At 42.8% G+C, this 21,865-nt stretch overlaps 1 protein-coding gene across 3 annotated transcripts in view; it reads right to left on the bottom strand.

The window, feature by feature from the left end:
- Positions 1 to 767: 767 nt before the first annotated feature.
- Positions 768 to 21,865, bottom strand: part of TFRC (transferrin receptor) — a 57,269-nt gene continuing 36,171 nt past the window's right edge. For all 3 annotated transcript variants that reach the window (XM_077290245.1, XM_077290246.1, XM_077290244.1), the window contains exons 12-19: positions 21,074 to 21,159; positions 18,516 to 18,579; positions 17,491 to 17,558; positions 17,345 to 17,388; positions 15,984 to 16,065; positions 15,652 to 15,873; positions 8,330 to 8,470; positions 768 to 3,763 (exon numbers count right to left, since the gene is read on the bottom strand). In XM_077290245.1, coding sequence (XP_077146360.1) covers positions 3,521 to 3,763; positions 8,330 to 8,470; positions 15,652 to 15,873; positions 15,984 to 16,065; positions 17,345 to 17,388; positions 17,491 to 17,558; positions 18,516 to 18,579; positions 21,074 to 21,159 — 950 coding nt within the window. In that variant the 3' untranslated portion in view covers positions 768 to 3,520. The remainder of the gene's footprint in view (positions 3,764 to 8,329; positions 8,471 to 15,651; positions 15,874 to 15,983; positions 16,066 to 17,344; positions 17,389 to 17,490; positions 17,559 to 18,515; positions 18,580 to 21,073; positions 21,160 to 21,865) is intronic.

Consider the following 21,865-nt stretch of genomic DNA (forward strand, 5'->3'; position numbering starts at 1 on the left):
CAGCAGGAACCCGGCTTCCTGGAGCGCTCCCGATAATCAGTGGTTCAGCTCCGCAGCTGCAGGTCACAGCTGTGACTGTCACAACGCACAGGATCTCCATGTATGTGTTGTGACTGTGAAACAGCCGTGACACATGCAGCTATTCAGTAAGCGATATAGTTTATTATTTAGCTATTCGGATATCGCTTACTGAATAGCTGCATGTGTCACGGCTGTTTCACAGTCACAACACATACATGGAGATCCTGTGCGTTGTGACAGTCACAGCTGTGACCTGCAGCTGCGGAGCTGAACCACTGATTATCGGGAGCGCTCCAGGAAGCCGGGTTCCTGCTGCAGCTATTCATCAAGCGCTATAGTTATTCGGATAAGGAGTTACCCAAAGCTGTTCGCTCATCCCTACTTCTAACCCCGTTTACTGCCCTCTATAAACTAACAGATCTTTTTATTTGGAGACATTTCTGCTGAGATAATGTGTACCTTACCTGTGTGCGTGCTTGATACATTGTTACTTGATGTGCCCCCCATTCATTTGAATAAGTAAAAAAATGCTGCAAACAATAAAAGCAGCAATGCCACAGATTTGAAAATGGTTTTGATGGTTCAAAATTCTGCAAAGGAATCCTAGTCACTTTGCCTTTTGCCATAGAAAGAAATGCAGTGTTTTACAGTACCGGCAAAGAAAAAAAAAAAATGCAATGAGTGAACAAACCATGTGGCTTACAAAAGGTGCCTCAAATCCAAGGTAAATCACACAGGAGACAGACTTTAGGGAGAACTGTTTAATTAAGCACAGCCAATCATTGACATTATAAGCAGAGTGACAGTAAAATTAACAGCTAGTTACATCATAGACCCATACGCAAGGAAATCCCAGAGGAATGTTAAGTAATCGGCTTTCAATATATTTTAATGGGGTTAACCATCATTCCCCACAAACTGCCCTGACCGTCTAAACTTGGGTGTATAACCCATTAAATAAAATTTTTTCTCCCTGTTTGGGTTAATGACCAAATATTTATATACTCTTAATTCATTGCATGTATTTACCATCAGTGGATGGCATAGCCAGAGTACCTACATGTGTAGACATTTCAGTGGCAATAGCCATGGTCAAAGCAGACCACCAAATACAAACTCAATACATTATCTTACACCTAATCATACTGGAATACTTCCCTTAATTACAGACTGAAAATGTCCAAGTTATACAGCCAGAGTGAGTATACCAGTATCATTAGGTCTAAGAAATCAATGTATGCTGCTTGTACTGTCACACTTGGCGACGGGTCAGCTTAATCTTACAATTCCTCAGGTTCTCCTGCTTTGAGGCCAGTAAACCCTCAGGGTTATGATACAGTAGATTTGCATAATGGATTAGACATGAGCTCAGTCACACATGAAACATGCACTGCGGAAAATAGACTTCTAGAGAAGTATAGTTTTAGCGACATTTTTCAACAACCACAAAACAAATTCTTTATATGCAAAGACTTTTCACCAAGTAGGATCAAGGTAATTTATAATAAGTGCTCATCCTGGAAAGGAAGACTCTCGGCCCAAACAAGAGCTTCAGGGTGTAACTTAACAGTACTATTTGTACAGACCTGGCGCAATCTTTAAAGTGAAGACATTTTTAATCTTTGTGGAAATTTTTTCCTAAACTGGTATAAATATTGTAGAAATTTAAAAAGACAATTGCACAGAGCAGAAATCAAACGCTTTCTTCAAGAGGAGCCAAAGACCACAACATGCACACAGGCAACACAATATACAGTTAGTGAACAGAGCTAAGCATTGCAAGCAAGTATTTAACCTAAAACTAATTATGGGAAACACTGTCCCCGATAATTAAGTACACCTGTAGTGTAACATATGAGGGATCACTGCCCCCGATATAACACTGTGGTAGGCAAAAACTACCAATTTTGTACACAATCCATTATGGAAGACACTGCTCCCGATAATGTAAGCTCGTACGCTTCATGATACAAGGTACTGGAAAGTCTGCTTTAGGGCACGTGCACATGGGGCAGATGCTCTGGATGTCAAGTCTGAAGTGTAGCAGGAGAGAGAATGGGAGTCTCAACCATGTGATTGCAAGTCCATGAAAAATCAGCAGGGATTACAACACGCTGCAGATTTAAATCCAGAACATGTCAATTTATGCTGTAACTTTTCACCAAGGAAAAAAGCAAAATCTGCAAGAATATTAATTTTACCGATTTTCTCTGCTAAATTGATGTCCCATGTGACTCAACCCTTAATAGAAAGGGTATAAAACTGATAAATAGCCAAAATGTAGCTTCGAAGTGCTTGTGTGCACGTGCCATTATGGACTATGCAATGCAACAGAGAAGCCCTTGTACGCCTTCAGATGGTGATTGACTTCCTTCATAAGCTCCACACTTGAACATACATAATTTATATACCATGGCATCAAGTTACTGACCAAAAGTCATGTGTTACCCAGCATCAGGTTATTCAAGTGGAAATGTAGATAGCCATTCTATAACCTTCCATGCATGCTGCTCATTAAGGAACCCAACCACCAACCTAAAGCACAGAAAGAATTTCTAGCAATCGCAAGAGTTTCAGCCCTCTGTTGCATGGCACAGGGAGAGCAGATATTCCAGTATCATGACAGACTGGTTAAGCAGATGCTGCTTTTATTACGGAAAAAAATAAAATCCGACAGTATAACCGTCAATTATGGAAGTCACTGCTTCCGATAATTACCAAAATAACAAAAATTAACACCATTTATAGTGATCACTGTCACTGATAAATAAATAAGTATTCAGTGCTTAACATACGTTCAGAATCCTCCTAGTTTGAGCCCATCCATACTGCTCCTGCACTGCAGGTAGTCAGCCGATTACTTACTGTGTAACCTGAACAGGGCAGCAAACAACTGCCAACCAAAACCAGGCTGGCCACCATTCGGATCCAGGCTGGCCACCGGGCTCTAAAAAGGTTCCCGCTTCTCTATAGTGTCTACAGTTATTCTGGGGTTTCAAGTAGAAATGTGTGGAAAATGGAGTGGGATCATGTATAAAAACTTTCTAAATGGGACAGAATTAGCAGCCTTGAAATACCAACCTTGTGCACAATAGAAAGTAAGGAGAGGGGGAAATAAAGTGGCGCCTCTATTCCAGTGGCTAGTATTCGTATGGCACAAACCAAAGTTATTTCACCAGATGTTGGCTCAAGAAAGTGAATACAAGAGGGATGGGGTGAGGAGATCTGTAAACTAAGGAAACTTATCTGATTCATGCTGCCCAGACATCTCTTGGCCGGCTTCTTCCTTCGCTACTTAGAGAAAATGTGCAGGTCTCTCCCCATGTACACAGAAAAGGAGAGACCCATCAATCACCTGCGATTTTGCACTCATGCTCAGGATTGTGCGGCCCGTGGTTTGGACAGGACGAATCAGAAGAAAAGTTCCTTTTGACATTGAAATCATTTCAGCCTCATGGATAGGAATAAGTGCTTCACTTTGGAGGGGTACAGCATCATCTTAAAACTCATTATCTATTTCCCAAATCTCACCCTCCAGGGCATTTGCAGCACTCTGGACAGTCCAAGTAAGAAGGGCCAACTGGTTTTTAAAGACATCTTCATTAAACTTGGACTTGTCTTCCTTCAGTAAATCTAGGTGCTTCTTCATTGCATCAAAAGTGTGATTGCCGTAGCCATAAAGAATGTGTCGAAATGGTGACTCTTTAGGAGAAACATAGGGAAAGAGCATAGAATGCTCAACCTAAAAGTGTAGAGAAGAAAAAAAATATAATTTTTTTTTTATCACATTAAGATGTCTGAAAAAGAGACCTCGCTACAGACAATAACGAGCACATTTTTATAGTATTTTCTCACTGTATGAGATTTGGGAGTAGTAGTGATAAGTGAATGCTCGGATAAGGCGTTATCAGAGCATGCTCATATGCTAACCAAGTGTCTTTGACTTGCTCGAAAAATATATCAGAGTCCCCGAGGCTGCATGTCTAGTGACTGTTAGGGTACGTTCACACAGGACTTTTTTGCTGCTTTTTTTTTATGCTAATTTAGGTGCGTTTTTTGGTGCGTTCACACAGGACTTTTTTGCTGCAGATTTTTGCTGCTTTTTTTATGCCAATTTTCAGCTGCTAGGACACCTCACAATGGCTCTTCACACCTCACTACCAGGAACTCCCTCACAATAGATCACAAACAGGACACCTCACAATGGCTCTTCACACCTCACTAACCACACCCCCTAAGCTCTTGGCTGTGAGATCCCTTCCTGCTGGCCAGGATTTTCTGCACAAAAAACGCAGCAAATAATGCTACATGCGTTTTTTCAGCGTTTTTTTCATCACCCATTCAAGTCAATGGGTGAAAAAACGCTGCAAAAACGCTGAAAGTAGTGACATGCCCTATGTCCAAAAAAAGCAGCAAAGCAGAAAAAACTGATCAAACAAAAAACCAACGTGTGTGCATGAGATTTCTGAAATCTCATAGGCTTTACTGGTACTGTAAAAAGCAGCTGAAAATTAGCATAAAAAAAGCAGCAAAAAAAAAGCAGCAAAAAAGTCCTGTGTGAACGTACCCTAAGGGTATGTGCACACGCTGCGGATTTTGCGGTGGATCCGCAGCGGATTTGACGCTGCGGATCCGCAGCAGTTTTCCCTAAGTTTACAGTACCAAGTAAACCTATGGGAAAAAAAAAAAACCGCTGCGCACATGCTGCGGAAAAATCAGCGCGGAAACAAAGTAGCATGTCACTTCTTTCTGCGGATTCCGCAGCGGTTTTCAACCTGCACCAATAGGAAAGTGCAGTTGAAAACCCGCAGAGGAATCCGCAGAAGAAACCGCGTGAAAATCCGCAGTGAAAACTGCAGTGGTTTTGCACTCCGGATTTTCAAAATCCGCTGCGGAAAATTCCGCAGCATGTGCACATACCCTTAGGCAATCCATGCATGTGTTGCGGCTGTCGAACAAATAGTCGAACAGCCATGAGACATGCAGCCGCAGTGACAAACATTTTTCAAGCATGCTCCGATAACGCCTTATTTAAGCACTTTTGCTCATTACTAGTAGTCAGCTACATAGGCCACAAAAACTGCTTCCAAAACACTCTGCATTAGAATCAATAGATTGCTTATTCAAAAACTGTAGAACACTTGGGAGGCTTTTATGTTCACTGAATTAGTGAACACTCCCTAGTCACAAACCACCAAATTTTTTTTGTAGTGTGAAAATTCCACATTTAACCCCTTTCTGACCTGGGACGGGATAATACGTCCGAGGTCAGAAGCCCCGCTTTGATGCGGGCTCCGGCGGTGAGCCCGCATCAGAGCCGGAACATGTCAGCTGTTTTGAACAGCTGACGTGCCCGCAATAGCGGCGGGTGAAATCGCGATTCACCCGCCGCTATTAACTACCGGTAGTTAAATGCCACTGTCAAACAGACAGCGGCATTTAACCGGTGCTTCCGGCCAGAAATGAGCGCATCGCCGACCCCCGTCACATGATCGGGGGTCAGCGATGCTTCTGCAGAGTAACCATAGAGGTCTTTGAGACCTCTATGGTTACTGATCGCCGGTAGCTGTGAGCACCACCATGTGGTCGGCGCCCATAGCACACCTGCATTTCTGCTGCATAGCAGCGATCTGATAATCGCTGCTATGTAGCAGAGCCAATCGCGTTGTGCCAGCTTCTGGCCTCCTATGGAGGCTATTGAAGCATGGCAAAAGTAAAAAAAAAAAAAAATGAAAGAAAAAAAAAATATATATATAAAAAGTTTAAATCACCCCCCTTTGAATCAAAATAAAAAAAAAAAACAAAAAAAAAAAAACCAAACCTACACATTTGGTATCGCCGCGTTCAGAAGAAAAAAAAAAAAGTATTAACCTGATCGCTAAATGGCGTAGCGAGAAAAATTCGAAACGCCAGAATTACTTTTTTTGGTCGCCGCGACATTGCATTAAAATGCAATAACGGGCGATCAAAAGAACGTATCTGCACCGAAATGGTATTAAAAATGCCAGCTCGGCACGCAAAAATATAAGCCCTCAACCGACCCCAGATCATGAAAAATGGAGACGCTACGAGTATCGGAAAATGGCGCAATTTTTTTTTTAGCAAAGTTTGGAATTTTTTTTCACCACTTAGATAAAAAAAAAAAAAAATAACCAAGTCATGTTAGGTGTCTATGAACTCGTACTGACCTGGAGAATCATAATATCAGGTCAGTTTTAGCATTTAGTGAACCTAGCAAAAAAGCCAAACAAAACAAGTGTGGGACTGCACTTTTTTTGCAATTTCACCGCACTTGGAATTTTTTTCCCGTTTTCTAGTACACAACATGGTAAAACCAATAATGTCGTTCAAAAGTACAACTCGTCCTGCAAAAAATAAGCCCTCACATGGCCAAATTGACGGGGGGGAAAAAAAAAAAAAAAAAAAAAAAAAGTTATGGCTCTGGGAAGGAGGGGAGCGAAAAACGAACACGGAAAATCCCAAGGTCATGAAGGGGTTAAAATGTTGGGAATTATGGCAACAATGCAGAAAAGTGCCCTCAAATAAAAAAAAAAAAAAAAAAAAAAATCACATATATATATATATACATACATACATACACACACACACACAGTGGGGCAAAAAAGCATTTAGTCAGTCAGCAATAGTGCACGTTCCACCATAGTTAGACCTCCACTATGGGAGACAAACCGAGAAATAAAAATACAGAAAATCACATTGTCTGTTTTTTTATCATTTTATTTGCATATTATGGTGGAAAGTAAGTATTTGGTCAGAAACAAACAATCAAGATTTCTGGCTCTCACAGACCTGTAACTTCTTCTTTAAGAGTCTCCTCTTTCCTCCACTCATTACCTGTAGTAATGGCACCTGTTTAAACTTGTTATCAGTATAAAAAGACACCTGTGCACACCCTCAAACAGTCTGACTCCAAACTCCACTATGGTGAAGACCAAAGAGCTGTCAAAGGACACCAGAAACAAAATTGTAGCCCTGCACCAGGCTGGGAAGACTGAATCTGCAATAGCCAACCAGCTTGGAGTGAAGAAATCAACAGTGGGAGCAATAATTAGAAAATGGAAGACATTCAAGACCACTGATTATCTCCCTCGATCTGGGGCTCCACGCAAAATCCCACCCTGTGGGGTCAGAATGATCACAAGAACGGTGAGCAAAAATCCCAGAACCACGCGGGGGGACCTAGTGAATGAACTGCAGAGAGCTGGGACCAATGTAACAAGGCCTACCCATAAGTAACACACTACGCCACCATGGACTCAGATCCTGCAGTGCCAGACGTGTCCCACTGCTTAAGCCAGTACATGTCCAGGCCCGTCTGAAGCTTGCTAGAGAGCATTTGGATGATCCAGAAGAGTTTTGGGAGAATGTCCTATGTCTGATGAAACCAAACTGGAACTGTTTGGTAGAAACACAACTTGTCGTGTTTGGAGGAAAAAGAATACTGAGTTGCATCCATCAAACACCATACCTACTGTAAAGCATGGTGGTGGAAACATCATGCTTTGGGGCTGTTTCTCTGCAAAGGGGCCAGGACGACTGATCCAGGTACATGAAAGAATGAATGGGGCCATGTATCGTGAGATTTTGAGTGCAAACCTCCTTCCATCAGCAAGGGCATTGAAGATGAAACGTGGCTGGGTCTTTCAAAGCACACCGCCAGGGCAACGAAGGAGTGGCTTCGTAAGAAGCATTTCAAGGTCCTGGAGTGGCCTAGCCAGTCTCCAGATCTCAACCCTATAGAAAACCTTTGGAGGGAGTTGAAAGTCCGTGTTGCCAAGCGAAAAGCCAAAAACATCACTGCTCTAGAGGAGATCTGCATGGAGGAATGGGCCAACATACCAACAACAGTGTGTGGCAACCTTGTGAAGACTTACAGAAAACGTTTGACCTCTGTCATTGCCAACAAAGGATATATTACAAAGTATTGAGATGAAATTTTGTTTCTGACCAAATACTTATTTTCCACCATAATATGCAAATAAAATGATAAAAAAAACAGACAATGATTTTCTGGATTTTTTTTTTCTCAGTTTGTCTCCCATAGTTGAGGTCTACCTATGATGTAAATTACAGACGCCTCTCATCTTTTTAAGTGGTGGAACTTGCACTATTGCTGAATGACTAAATACTTTTTTGCATGTGTATATATATATATATATATACACATACATACATACATACACACATGCATGTATGTATGTACATACATACATACATACATACATACATACACACAATATTAAGACCCTACACATCCATAGTAAGTGGCAATTCAAACAAACTTTACCTTCATAATACGATCATTTAGTGAACGCAGAAAAGGATTATTTTCCAAGTCAGAGTCGAGAAAGTCTTTCTTGAGTGTGGCAACAGCTCGGTTGAAGTCTCCCAAAGCAGAATTCATCCATTTTACATCTAGGTTCATATTCTAAAGATAAAAAGGGAAAAACCCGTTTAGTCCAGGTTCTGTGTGTACTATTACAGAGTGCAGGATTTTATTTTGTCTTTTAAATGTAAAATAGTAAATTAAAAGGAGGTGAATACAGGGATTTCTTGGGAACTGGCAAGGCAGCTTTAGTTTATCTGGACCTCCTCAGCAAAGGATCAGGCATGCTTAAATACACAAAAAATAACCACCATTTTAATATTTCATTAATCAATAGTACATGTGAAATAAGCAACTCTAATATATCTTCTAGGAAAAAATGTTTATTTTTTCTCTGCCAGGTCTGATCTTTTGTTCTCGAAATTCTCCGTTCACAGGTAAAATCTGTATTCAGTGGAGAGAGATTGTTACATTCCCAAGATAAGAGATGGCAGCATTGCCTTTCGCCTATTCCTCGAAGTATGAGATGGCCGTTGCTAATTAAAAAAAAAAAAAAAAAAAAATTTAGACTGGAGAGAGGAAGAAGGAGCTAACAGAATATCAGATAAGACGTGTACTAAAGGTTTATGGATAAGATTAAACCACGGGTAAAGGTACCGTCACATTAAGCGACGCTGCAGCGATATCGACAACGATGCCGATCGCTGCAGCGTCGCTGTGTGGTCGCTGGAGAGCTGTCACACAGACCGCTCTCCAGTGACCAACGATGCCGGTCCCCGGGTAACCATCGGGTTACTAAGCGCAGGGCCGCACTTAGTAACCCGATGTTTACCCTGGTTACCATTGTAAATTTAAAAAAAAAAAAAAAAAAAAAAAAAACAGTACATACTCACCTTCTGATGTCCGTCAGGTCCCTGGCCATCTGCTTCCCTGCACTGACTGAGCGCCGGCCGTAAAGTAAAAGCAGAGCACAGCGGTGACGTCACCGCTGTGCTTTACAGCCGGCCGGCGCTCACAGTCAGTGCGGGAAGCAGACGGCCAGGGACCTGACGGACATCAGAAGGTAAGTATGTACTGTTTTTTTTTTTTACATTTACAATGGTAACCAGGGTAAATATCGGGTTACTAAGCGCAGCCCTGCGCTTAGTAACCCGATATTTACCCTGGTTACCATTGTAAAACATTGCTGGCATCGTTGCTTTTGCTGTCAAACACGACGATACACGCCGATCTGACGACCAAATAAAGTTCTGAACTTCAGCAACGACTAGCGATATCACAGCAGGATCCAGATCGCTGCTGCTTGTCAAACACAACGATATCGCTATCCAGGACGCTGCAACGTCACGGATCGCTATCGTTAGCGTTGCAAAGTCGTTTAGTGTGAAGGTACCTTAACTCTTTAGGTGATAAGTTGTCACCAGAGGTGATTGGCAGTGACTTACTCTGCTCTTCATATTCAAAATCTGCTGGGAGAGCCCTTCATCCATGTTTCCCCATATACCTACCGGTAGTTATTATAATGCAATTTATTCCATGGCAGTTTACATGTGAGGAGGGGGTATACAAAAACAAGTACAATAATCGTAAATCAATACAAGTCACGACTGGTACAGGACTGGAGAGAGGACCCTGCCTGCGAGGTCTCAATCTACAAGGGATGGGTGAGAATACAGTATGCGAGGATAGAGCTGGTCATGTAGCGGTTTGGTGGTTACTGCTGGTTGTCGGCTTGTCAGAAGAGGTAGGTCTTCAGGTTCTTTTTAAAAGGTTTCAACAGTAGGAGAGCCTAATGTGTTGGGGTAGAGAGTTCCAGAGTAGGGGTGATGCGCGGGAGAAATCTTGTATACGATTGTGGGAATAGGAGATAAGAGGGGAGTAGAGAAGGAGATCTTGTGAGGATCGGAGGTTGCGCGTGTAGGTAAGTACCGGGAGACGAGGTCACAGATGTATGGAGGAGACAGGTTGTGGATGGCTTTGTATGTCATGGTTAGGGTTTTGCACTGGAGTCTCTGGGCAATGGGGAGCCAGTGAAGGGATTGATGGAGGAGAGAGGCCGGGGAATAGCGGGGGGACAGGTGGATTAGTCAGGCAGCAGAGTTTAGAATGGATTGGAGGGGTGCGTGAGTGTTAGGCCGGCCTCACACGCGAGTTTTACGGACGTATGAGCGCATAAACTACGTCCGTAAAATACGCATAACACGGCCCAATGATTCCCTTTGTCCCAGCTCCTATCAGCCGTATTTTACTGATCCGTATTATACGGTCTTGTACGGCCGTACAAAATCGCAGCATGCTGCGTTTGTCACCGTATTGCACAAAAAAAAAAAAAAAAAAAATCCAATGAAAGTCTATGGGGGCGAGAAAAATACGGATTACACACGGACCAGCAGTGTGACCTGCGAGAAATACGCACCGGTGTTAGAGAGAAAAGCCGGTAATTCAATTGCCGGCTTTTCATTTCTCCTTCCCAAACCAGACAGGATATGAGACATGGTTTACATACAGTAAACCATCTCATATCCCCTTTTTTTTTGCATATTCCACACTACTAATGTTAAATACAGGATCTCAGGCACCATTAGTATCAACAGTAGTCAGTGGGAGCTCCACAAAGCTACTCTAACCACTATTAATGTGATGCTTCTGACGATATATTAAAACACAGCTTTGAAGCAAATACTCACAAACGTAGAAGTACAAAAGATTCTCTTTTTATTATAAGTAGACATAGTACCTTTACCTTTTGGTAACTTCCCCGCCTTTGGGCCATGTTAGTTTGTCACCTGGTTATCCGGGGTGATGAACGGTATGTTATGGGAACTTGGTTCCCTTCATCAAGATGGCAACTATGACATCTACTGGCCGGAGTGCGCATGCCCGCGATCCACGGTTTATTGCGGCATCACGCCGGCGTCTTTAAGCAGGGGCTTGTGGGATAATGACGTCATCGGAATTTTCCCCGCCCAGGACCCTCTGCTGACGCCGGATGTGATGGCATAACGATGCCGTGGGTATTGCGCGCATGCACCGCTTTGAAATGGTGGGGGAGGATATAAAAACCTGACAGTGGGACAAAGATCTAGCAGCCCCCTGAGGAAGCCGAGGGCGAAACGCGCTTTGGGGCGCGGGTGTGTGCACGTGGATTATAACATGGGTAAGATGACCGACTGGGAACATTGTTCATGTGGGATAACTGGTAGCTATTTTTGAGCGAAATGGGCTGTCATTATCACTGTATTTATGCAGTGACACTGTATTAGGCAAGCACTTTTTGACATGCACTAAGCACTTTATTATTGCCTCTAGCAGTGGGTATTTGCCCCGTACCCCCCAAGTTTAAAGATCCATGTTGTTTTCACTGTGCCACACACTTCAGTGAGTGCATCTCTGCACCTCATTCAAATTTTCTCTGGTTGCATTTACTAATGTGTGATAATTTGCTTAGATTGGCACTAATTTTATAATGTATTGTACTTATAATAAAAAGAGAATCTTTTGTACTTCCACGTTTGTGAGTATTTGCTTCAAAGCTGTGTTTTAAAAAAAAAACCTACTAATGTTAGTAGTGTGTATGTGCAAAATTTGGGCGCTGTAGCTGCTAAAATAAAGGGTTAAATTGCGGAATAAATTGGTGTGGGCTCACGTGCAATTTTCTCCGCCAGAGTGGTAAAGCCAGTGACTGAGGGCAGATATTAATAGCCTAGAGAGGGTCCATGGTTATTGGCCCCCCTGGCTACAAACATCTGCCTCCAGCCACCCCAGAAAAGGCACATCTGGAAGATGCGCCTATTCTGGCACTTGGCCACTCTTCCCACTCCCGTGTAGCGGTGGGATATGGGGTAATGAAGGGTTAATGTCACCTTGCTATTGTAAGGTGACATTAAGCCAGATTAATAAAGGAGAGGCGTCAATTATGACACCTATCCATTATTAATCCAATTGTAATAATGTGTGTGTTTTATTAACCATTTAGTACTAAGTATTTTAATGAAATAAAGACACATGTTGTAATATTTTATTAGACTCTTAATCCACCTGAAGACCATTGTCCTGAAACAAAGTAAAAAAACAAACAATATTCCATACCTTCGTCGTTCTGTCCCACGATGTAAATCCATCTGAAGGGGTTAAATCATTTTACAGCCAGGAGCTGTGCTAATGCACTCTCTCGTGCCTGTAAACCCCCGGGTACTGAAAGGAAAGCTGGGTGACCTGTAGTTACCTTGAGTTGCGGTGAGGCGCCCTCTGCTGGATGTCCTCATGAACTGGAGCCTTGGAAAAGTTCCCACGCTCGAGTTCATATGAGGACATCCAGCAGAGGGCGCATCACCGCAACTCAAGGTAACTACAGGTCACCCAGCTTTCCTTTCAGTACCCGGGGGTTTACAGGCACGAGAGAGTGCATTAGCACAGCTCTTGGCTGTAAAATGATTTAACCCCTTCAGATGGATTTACATCGTGGGACAGAACGACGGAAGGTATGGAATATTGTTGTTTGTTTTTTTTACTTTTACAGAACGTGGGTCTTCAGCTGGATTGAGAATAAAATATTACAACAACCTGCGTCTTTATTTCATTAAAGGACTTTGTAATAATGTGTGTGTTTTATTAACCATTTCGTACTATTGGATTAATAATGGATAGTTGACGCCTCTCCATTATTAATCTGGCTTAATGTCACTTTACAATAGCAAGGTGACATTAACCCTTCATTACACCATATCCCACCGCTACACGGGAGTGGGAAGAGAATGGCCAAGTGCCAGAATAGGCGCATCTTCCAGATGTGCCTTTTCTGGGGTGGCTGGGGGCAGATGTTTGTAGCCGGGGGGGGGGGGGGGGCCCAATAACCATGGACCCTCTCTAGGCTATTAATATCTGCCCTCAGTCACTGGCTTTCCCACTCTGGCGGAGAAAATTGCGCGGGAGCCCACGCCAATTTTCTGCGATTTAACCCTTTATTTTAGCAGCTACAGCGCCCAAATTTTGCACACACACACTACTAACATTAGTAGTGTGGAATATGCATAAAAAAAAGGATACAAGATGGTTTACTGTATGTAAACCATGTCTCATATCCTGTCGGGTTTGTGAAGGAGAAATGAAAAGCTGGCAATTGAATTACCGGCTTTTCACATATATCGCGCTGAATTAAATATAAATACAGAATATATATATCACTGTATATATGTTTTAACGAACATTTGAGCACATAAATCCATTAGATGTCGGTTTTGCAAGCCTGCCAGAAAATATCGCAGTACGGATGCCATGCGCAAAATACGCTGACACACCCTGCCTACGGATGACATACGGATCACTATTTTGGGGACTTTTCTGCGTATTACGGCCGTAAAAAACGGACCGTATTTACATACGCTGAGTGTGAGGCCGGCCTCAGAGGAGAGGCCACAGAGCAGGAGATGAGGGCATTAACTAGGGTTTTTGCAGATTCTTCATTTAGGAATGTACAGATCCAGGAAATATTTTTGAGTTGAAGTTGGCAGGAAGTGGAAAGGGCTTCGATATGTGGTTTGAAGGAGAGACGAGTGTCAAGGATTACCCCGAGGCAGCAAGCTTGTGGGACTGGAGTCAATTGAAATGGGGAAAGATGACGAATTCTGTTTTGTCCATATTAAGTTTAAGAAATCTAGGGAAGAAGGATGAAAGACAGACATTGTGGAGTTCTGGTTAGTAGGGTGGTGATATCTGGTCCAGAGATGTAAATCTGTGAGTAATCGGCATAGAGATGACAAAGCCATGGGACTCTAGTGAGAGACACCGAATGTCCGATCTCTTCTTAGGTACGATGAAATCCAAGATAGGGCCAAGTCAGTGATGCAAAGAGATGAGAGGGTCTGTAATAGTAGGGAATGGTTCACTGTGTCAGAGGACAGGTCTAGGAGGACAGTAGTGTCACTTGGCTTTGCAGTTAATAGGTCATTGGTGACTTTAGATAAGACACATTCAGTGGAGTCATGCAGCCAGAAGCCAGATTGAAAGCTGTCGAAAAGGGAGCAGGAAGAGGTGGGAGGACAGTTCAAGATGGATGTGTTGTACCAGTAGTTTTGAGGCATAGGGGAGAAGTGATATGGGGTGACAGCTAGATGCAGAGGAGCAAGAGAGGGCTTTTTGAAGATTGTTGTGATTGAGGCATGTATAAAGCTAGAGGGGAAAACACCAGTTAGTGATGGGTTGAAGAAATGGGTTAGGTTGAAGACTATGGTGCGGCTTGGGATGAAGTGGGATGGGATCGGGTCAAGTGCACAGGTGGTGAGATGTGAGCTTGAGATTAGAGTAGAGAGTCGATCTTCTGTAATGATTGAGAAGTTGGTTTTGGAGGAGGAGGGCTGGGCAGTTAGGAGGAAGGGCTCTGGGGGTTGTCAATCAAAACTGTCTGATGTTATCAATCTTCTGCTTGAAAAATGAGGCAAAGTCTTCTGCCGAGATGAGTGGAGAGGGAGAGGGTGCTGGGGGACGGAGGAGAGAATTGAAGGTGTTGAATAACTGTTTAGGGTTGTGAGACAGGGAGGATATGCGAAATAAGTTTGTTTTGCTGCAGCGAGTGTGGCCTTGTAAGTAGTGAGGACTGTTTGAATGCAATGAAGTGCTCGTTGGAGTGGGATCTTTTCCATCTCTGCTCAGCAACCCTGGTAGCCAGTCTTCGTTCTTTCGTCAGGCTGGTATGCCAAGGCCAGGTTCACACAAACATATTTTGTAGTCTGTATATGGACCAAAATGCCCAGTCCGGCGGCTTGTCTCTTCAGAGCTTGCAATCTCATTCACATAAGAGGCTGTAATTTCAGGTCAGGAGACCTGCTGCCAGAGAGGGCTATTTGGCCTATATACAAACCGCAAAATACACTTATGTAAAGCCAGCCTTGCGGTTTAGTCAAAAACATTAAAGGACAATGATTGATCGTGTCAGACTGGGGTGACCGGGGCCATTCTGCAACACTGACCGTAGGAGACCACTGTTAAGCTACATGTAGACTTTACCTTCAGTCACAACTTTAGCACACTGCTAAGCTTATTATAGAGAAGTGTAGATACAGTAAAAAAAAATTAGATGTCGCTTTTGTCTGTAAATCGCAAATTAACAGGATTCTGCCAAGCACTACTCCTGTAGAAGGGCCCACCGGGGGAATCACCTCTTCCCCTTGTGTGCCAGATCCTGGCTCAGCATGGCTTAATACACTACATCCTGTAAAGGTTACAAAGCTGAAGCCATATTGTAATGTGCAGCAATAAAAAAAAGAAAAAAACTAAATGCTTCGTACAATTAGTGCACCCTTTTGCTTGTTAAGATCCATAGTTCTTCTAAGCAGTTCCTCTGTATATTTAGTGAAGTCCAGCGGCAGCTTGTGGTCATGTGTTAGACGGAGAATTATCTGGCCTGTAATATTTGCAGCCGTCCTACACATACTGTTGATATTAACTAACTTATCAAAATGTTCAAAAGTGTCGTCATCAGTGCCAAGATATGCATAGCGTCTATCTTCCTATAATAGAAAAAAAAAAAAAAGTGTAATTCAATTATATATAGTACAATAGAAAATCAAACCTTTTAAGACAAGAGTCTTCCCCAGTTTCTCAGTCACAAATACTATACCTTCTGAAATCGGAAAGATGCCGATGGGATGCCCGAATATGTAAGGAACGGGTATGCACTGTCATCCATGGGGAATCCATAACTGAAGACAATATACAAGATCAAACACCGTAAACTTCAATTAGAATAATTTTAAATACATTTATAGAAGTAAAAAGAAATTTTGGTTTGTGTGCAAGTTTAGTCACCTGTTACAGGCACTAGAATAATGCCACCCTCTTATTTTGGCTGCAGCAGTGACGTCACAGTGGCATGAATCACTACTATAGCCAAGTAGTAACAGGGGGCTTGTGCTTTAGTGCGTTTTGGTCTACTTTTCTGAAAGAGGAATCCTCCTTTAAATCATAGTTAATAAAAATCTTCCCCATCGAGTATTCTAACAGCGTAATCTGGTGCGTTCGGTTTAAGCCAGCTGCTAAACTTGGTGCATCTTTAGGTAGTCTAGTCCAATGTTGCAAAACCAATGCATAATGGATTACAACCATTTCCAGAAAGTCATGTCTTAAGTGACTACTTGAAACTTGGGTTGTTCCCGACGCTAGTGTGAAAGTAGCCTGTCGCTGTGCGTCGGGCCGACGTTCCCGACGCTAGCGTGGTCTCCGCCGCACAACGGGGGCAGCGGATGCATTTTTCCCACGCATCCGCTGCCCCATTGTGAGGTGCGGGGAAGTGCGGGGAGGTGGGGGCGGAGTTCTGGCCGTGCATGCGCGGTCGGAAAAAGCGGACCGTCGGGAGCAAAAAACGTTACATGTAACGTTTTTTTCTCCCGACGGTCCGCTACCACACGCCCAAGCGTCGCAAAACGGACGCAACGTTTGGCAATGCGTCGCAAATGCGTCGCTAATGTTAGTCTATGACGAAAAAACGTATCCAGCAAGAACTTTTGCTGGATGCGTATTTTCGGCAAAACGACGCATTTGCGACGTATTGCAGTTAACGCTAGTGTGAAAGTAGCCTTATATTTTGAAAGTCAAAGCCTGCAAATATTTATTGCGGACAGCCAAGTGGGGGGGTTCTTGCCTCTAGCACTGCACCATCCCTCCACTCCTTGCAGAGCGCTCCTATAATGCTAGGTTTCCAAGTATTCTTGCTAAAATTACTGTAGAATCATAGACTGCGGCCCACTCAATGTCCCCCTATTGCCAGCAGTAAAAATTCTCCAGTGTTGGAGGTCTTGAGGAGTCCTACAGCAGCCGCCCAGATATAGAAACAATTCGGTTGTAGTAACCTGCGATTTGGCAATGAGGGTTGCGTGTCCAGGAGCTCTCATGTACGAGATTCTTTGTAGATGTACGATTGTATTGTCAAAGGGGGAACACTAATGCATGTCTGCACGGAAATAGCGATTTTGAAAGGCTTACCTAAACTTGGGTGACATCTGTCCATTAGACACTGGATCAGGAATCTAAGCAGAAAGACAATGCAAGAAAGGTACAATATTGCACTTTGTTGATTTTTTTTTAAAAAAATGCATTTTAGATAAGTTTTAAATCAGTCAGAATATTACCTCTTTCAGGATTTTTACAATCATGTTGTACAAAAGTGGACTAGTAGATACCTGCAGAGATTCAGAGCCTGTATAAAAAAAAAAAGTTCATAAATAGTACAGATGAAAAATAAACACATTTGTAATACATCTTAGAGGATTCTGCATTTTTCTCTGCCAGATCAGCCATTAACAAAATTCTCAATTTGGAGGTAAAAGCTGAGCTCCCTGAACAGACTTTCCCATTACTGATTGAGATAAGAGATGGCCGTTGCTACTGATGAGATTCTATGTAGATACAAGGGAGAGGGGCTCTGCCGATAGCTTCTCCCATCCATATAGGTCAAATGTGGCGACAGGTACAAAGCCGTCTAAACTATTAATATCGGGCATACAGGTTACAGACTGCAGAGGAGAGATTGATCCCTGTATGGCTCAAATGCCTTGTTGAAGATAAATCTTTTATCACTATGTAAATTATCTTTTCTAGGCTCTGGGGAGGACACTGCCTGGAAGATAACTCCCCCTTCATGTAATATAAGCACTGGAGGCAGTTACCAGTGTGGTGTAATGGACACTGGCTCTCACTGCAGAGCTGTGTTATTATACCCTACACATCTGCAGGTTGCACTCAGCTTCAGCCTCCATCTCACAGGCAGACAGGGCTGCAATAGTGTTACAATACAGCAGAGCTCAGAGACCTGCATAAGATGTGTCTGCAAGAAGACAAACTTAATTTCTTCTGTTCTGTGTTAGTTACTTGTCTCACACTGGTAACTTCCTTTCATGTAATATAAGCTTCCTAGCAGCATCCCCCATAACCTGAAGAGGACATTTACATTTAACATAAGGAGGATCTCTCTGGAATAAAACAGATCGCAGGACATCATTTTAATTAGCTTCCTGTGCCCATACAGAATGCTTAGGAGGGGTGATCCTACTGACAGATTCCCTTTATAGTTTACCAGATGATTCCCAGCTTAGCAAGTGATAAAAAAAACAAAACAAAAAAACCCACCATTTACACAGGTGGTCATGTAACATACCTTGAATAATGGCATCCAAACTAATATACGATATTGCCTTAAGATGTAGAGTAGTAAGATAGCCCTAAGAAAAAAAAACAAAAAACCCAAAAACCATTAACCTGATCGCTAAAAAGCGTAACGAGAAAAAAAAAAAAATCAAAAAAAAAATCAAAAGCCAGAATTACATTAAGGTCACTGAGACATTGCATTAAAATGCAATAATAGGTGATCAAAAGCTCATATCTGCACCAAAATACCGTTAAAAACGTCAGATCGGCATGCAAAAAAAACAAAAACAAAATCCTCACCTAACCCGAGATCATGAAAAGTGGAGACGCTACGTGTATGGGGGGGGGGGGGGGGGGGTAATTTGCATTAAGGGACCACATCACATTTGAAGTCACTATGTGGGGATGGGTCTATATGATAGAAGATACCAAAAGTGACACCATTCTAAAAACTGCACCCCTCAAGATGCTCAAAACCACATTCAAGAAGTTCATTAACCCTTCAGGTGCTTCATGGGAATTTTTGGAATGTTTAAAACAATTTGGATCTGAAGGACATTTTTTGTGAAAAAAGTTAGTTAATTTTTTTTGTTTTCCCGAGGGTAACAGGATAAATTGTACAACAACTTTTGGGGTTTAATTTCTCCCGAGTACGCCGATACCCCATAAGTGGAGGAGAACCACCGTTTGGGCGCATGGCAGAGCGTCGTTTGACTTCTCAGTTTCAGCAAATTCTGCACTGAAATCGGACGCCATGTCTCATTTGGAGAGCCCCTGATGTGCCTAATCAGTGGAAACCCCCCACAAGTGACACCATTTTGGCACGCAGACCCCCTAAGGTACTTCTCTAGATGTGTGGTGAGCACTTTGAACCCCTTCACAAAAATTCTTTTCGCCCCCCCATTTTTTCCCCCAAGGGTAACAAGAAATTGGACCCCAAAAGTTGTTGTGCAATTTGTCCCGAGTACACAGATACCCCATATGTGGGGGTAAACCACTGTTTGGGCACACGTCGGGGCTCGGAAGGGAAGTAGTGACATTTTGGAACGCAGACTGACGGAATGGTCTGCGGGCGTCATGTTCTGTCCTGATGTGCCTAAACAATGGAGCCCCCTTCCCCAATTCTGACTCCAACCCCAACACACCCCTAACACCAACCTTAGTGGGAAAATGGAAATACATTTTATTATTTTTCCCTAACTAAGGGGGTGATATAGGGGCTGGCTTGATTTACTATTTATAGCGGGGTTTTAATGTTTGGAAGCCATCACACGCTAAGACGCTTTTTATTGCAAAAACACGCAATTCATGAATTTGTTTTAGGTGGGGTGTTTATACCGTTCCGAGTGTGGTAAAATTGATAAGGCAGTTTTAGTCTTCGGGTCAGTACGACTACAGCGATACCTCATTTATATCTTTAGGTTTTGGCGCTTTTATACAATAAAAACTTATCTAAAAAAAATTTCGCATCGCTTTATTCTGAGCGCTGTAACTTATTTTCTCGCTGACGGAGCTGTATGGCGGCTCGTTTTTTGCGGGACAAGATGACTTTCAGCAGTACAATGCTTATTTATATCGGTCTTATTGATCGCACGTTATTCCACTTTTTGGCTGGTAGTATGATTAAAAATAACTAAGCAAAAAATTCTTTATTTTTTTACGGTGATCACTGAAGGGGTTAACTAGTGGGACAGTTTTATAGGTCGGGTAGTTACAGCCGCGGCGATACTAATATTTGAACAATTTCTCTTTATTTATGAATTTTTATTTATTTATTTATTTTTTACATTGTCCCACTATATAGTGTCAGATCAGCGATCCAACAGGCAGTATAGGAGGCTTCTCAGCGCCTGCTCTCAGCAGGCGCCGGCAAGCCACCTCCCTGCAGAACCCCCTCTCTGCGCGATGCTTCTCTGTGCCACTGGAATGCTGCGATCCTGTTTGATCGCAGTGTTCCAGGTGTTAAAGTGCCAGCAGCGGTCCATGACTGCTCCTGGCACATAGTACCGGGTGTCAGCTGTGAAAGTCAGCTGACACCCAGCAACAATCACCCCTTTGATCGCAGTTGATTGCTTAGACGTACTATTCCATCCATGGTCAAACGGGCCCAGGTCACATGGACAGAGTAGTACGTCTGATATCAGAAAGGGGTTAAAAGCCTGCTTTGAAGCCAGTCACAAGTCATTAACTTACCCCCTGGTTGTTACAGAAACCCATTGGCTTCCTGTAATCACTTCATGGGGGTGCTGATGGGCACATAAAGTGACAAGCTTCAATGCAGACTCCATTAATGCCACTGACTGAATGATAACAGGTTAATAGTCGCAGGCAGAGCTCTGCACCACCTGTGGCTGTTAGAGCCAGGTCCTGACTGTCACAGACATATGTCAGGTACGGACAGGCTCAGCCTGTGAGCCTGCTCCTTACACCTGCTAGCAACTTGTGCTGCAGATGTCAGTAAGGGGCTGAAATCTTAAAAAGATGTTCCTCAAACAATTTCAAGGTTTGGGAATGACAACGAGATGGGATACCTTTGGGCACAATTAAAACATCAGGTAAAAGATATACCTCTAGCCACTCTGTTGCACCAACTGCTCCATAGTCTCCAGCACTCCAACTTGCAAATACAATGCTCCGTCTAGGTTTATACCCCTCTGAAGGAAAAAAAAAAAAAAAATAGATTAAATGCTTTAAGAGTAGTTATCTGGGCTGAAATTAAAAGTCTGCAGAATCCTGAGAGTGGTAGAAAGTTTACTTTAAAGGGAATCCGTCACCATGTATGTTACCTTATCTGAGAACGGCATAATGTGCAGAGAGACATCCCGATCCCAAAAATGTGTCTTACTGGGCTGCTTGGTTTAGTTTTGATAAAAAGTAATTTTATCAACATGATGATAGCTAGCAGCCCAGTAAGTGACACATTGCTGTAATCAGGGTCTCTGTGCCTACATCATGCTGTTCAGATGAAGTAGCAAAAACCTTGTGTCAAATTGCCTTTACCTGTGCCGTCTGGCCTGAAATGGAGACTGAAGGTACTCATGCCATCACAATTACCCTATATGCCCACTGTCAGAGCACATGACTGCATAATGTTGCTGCAGAAGTTACATATCAGCCCGGACAACCTCTAAACATATACCTTTTTGGGGGAAGAAAACCATTTCTGCAACTGGGTTTTCTTATCTAAGAATTTGGCAGCTTGCTTCAATAGCCCTTCTTTCACTAAGTGTTACATCATAAATGAATCATGAGGCAAACAGAAAAGTTTTTAAATGAAGCCCAATTGCAAAAGTTGGTGTTTTTTTTTTTTTAACCTCCCATTGTTTCCATATTTTTTAATGGATGTTGCAGAAAAAGCCA

This window comes from Ranitomeya variabilis, chromosome 2 (assembly GCF_051348905.1).
Source record: "Ranitomeya variabilis isolate aRanVar5 chromosome 2, aRanVar5.hap1, whole genome shotgun sequence".
NCBI classification, from domain to species: domain Eukaryota; kingdom Metazoa; phylum Chordata; class Amphibia; order Anura; family Dendrobatidae; genus Ranitomeya; species Ranitomeya variabilis.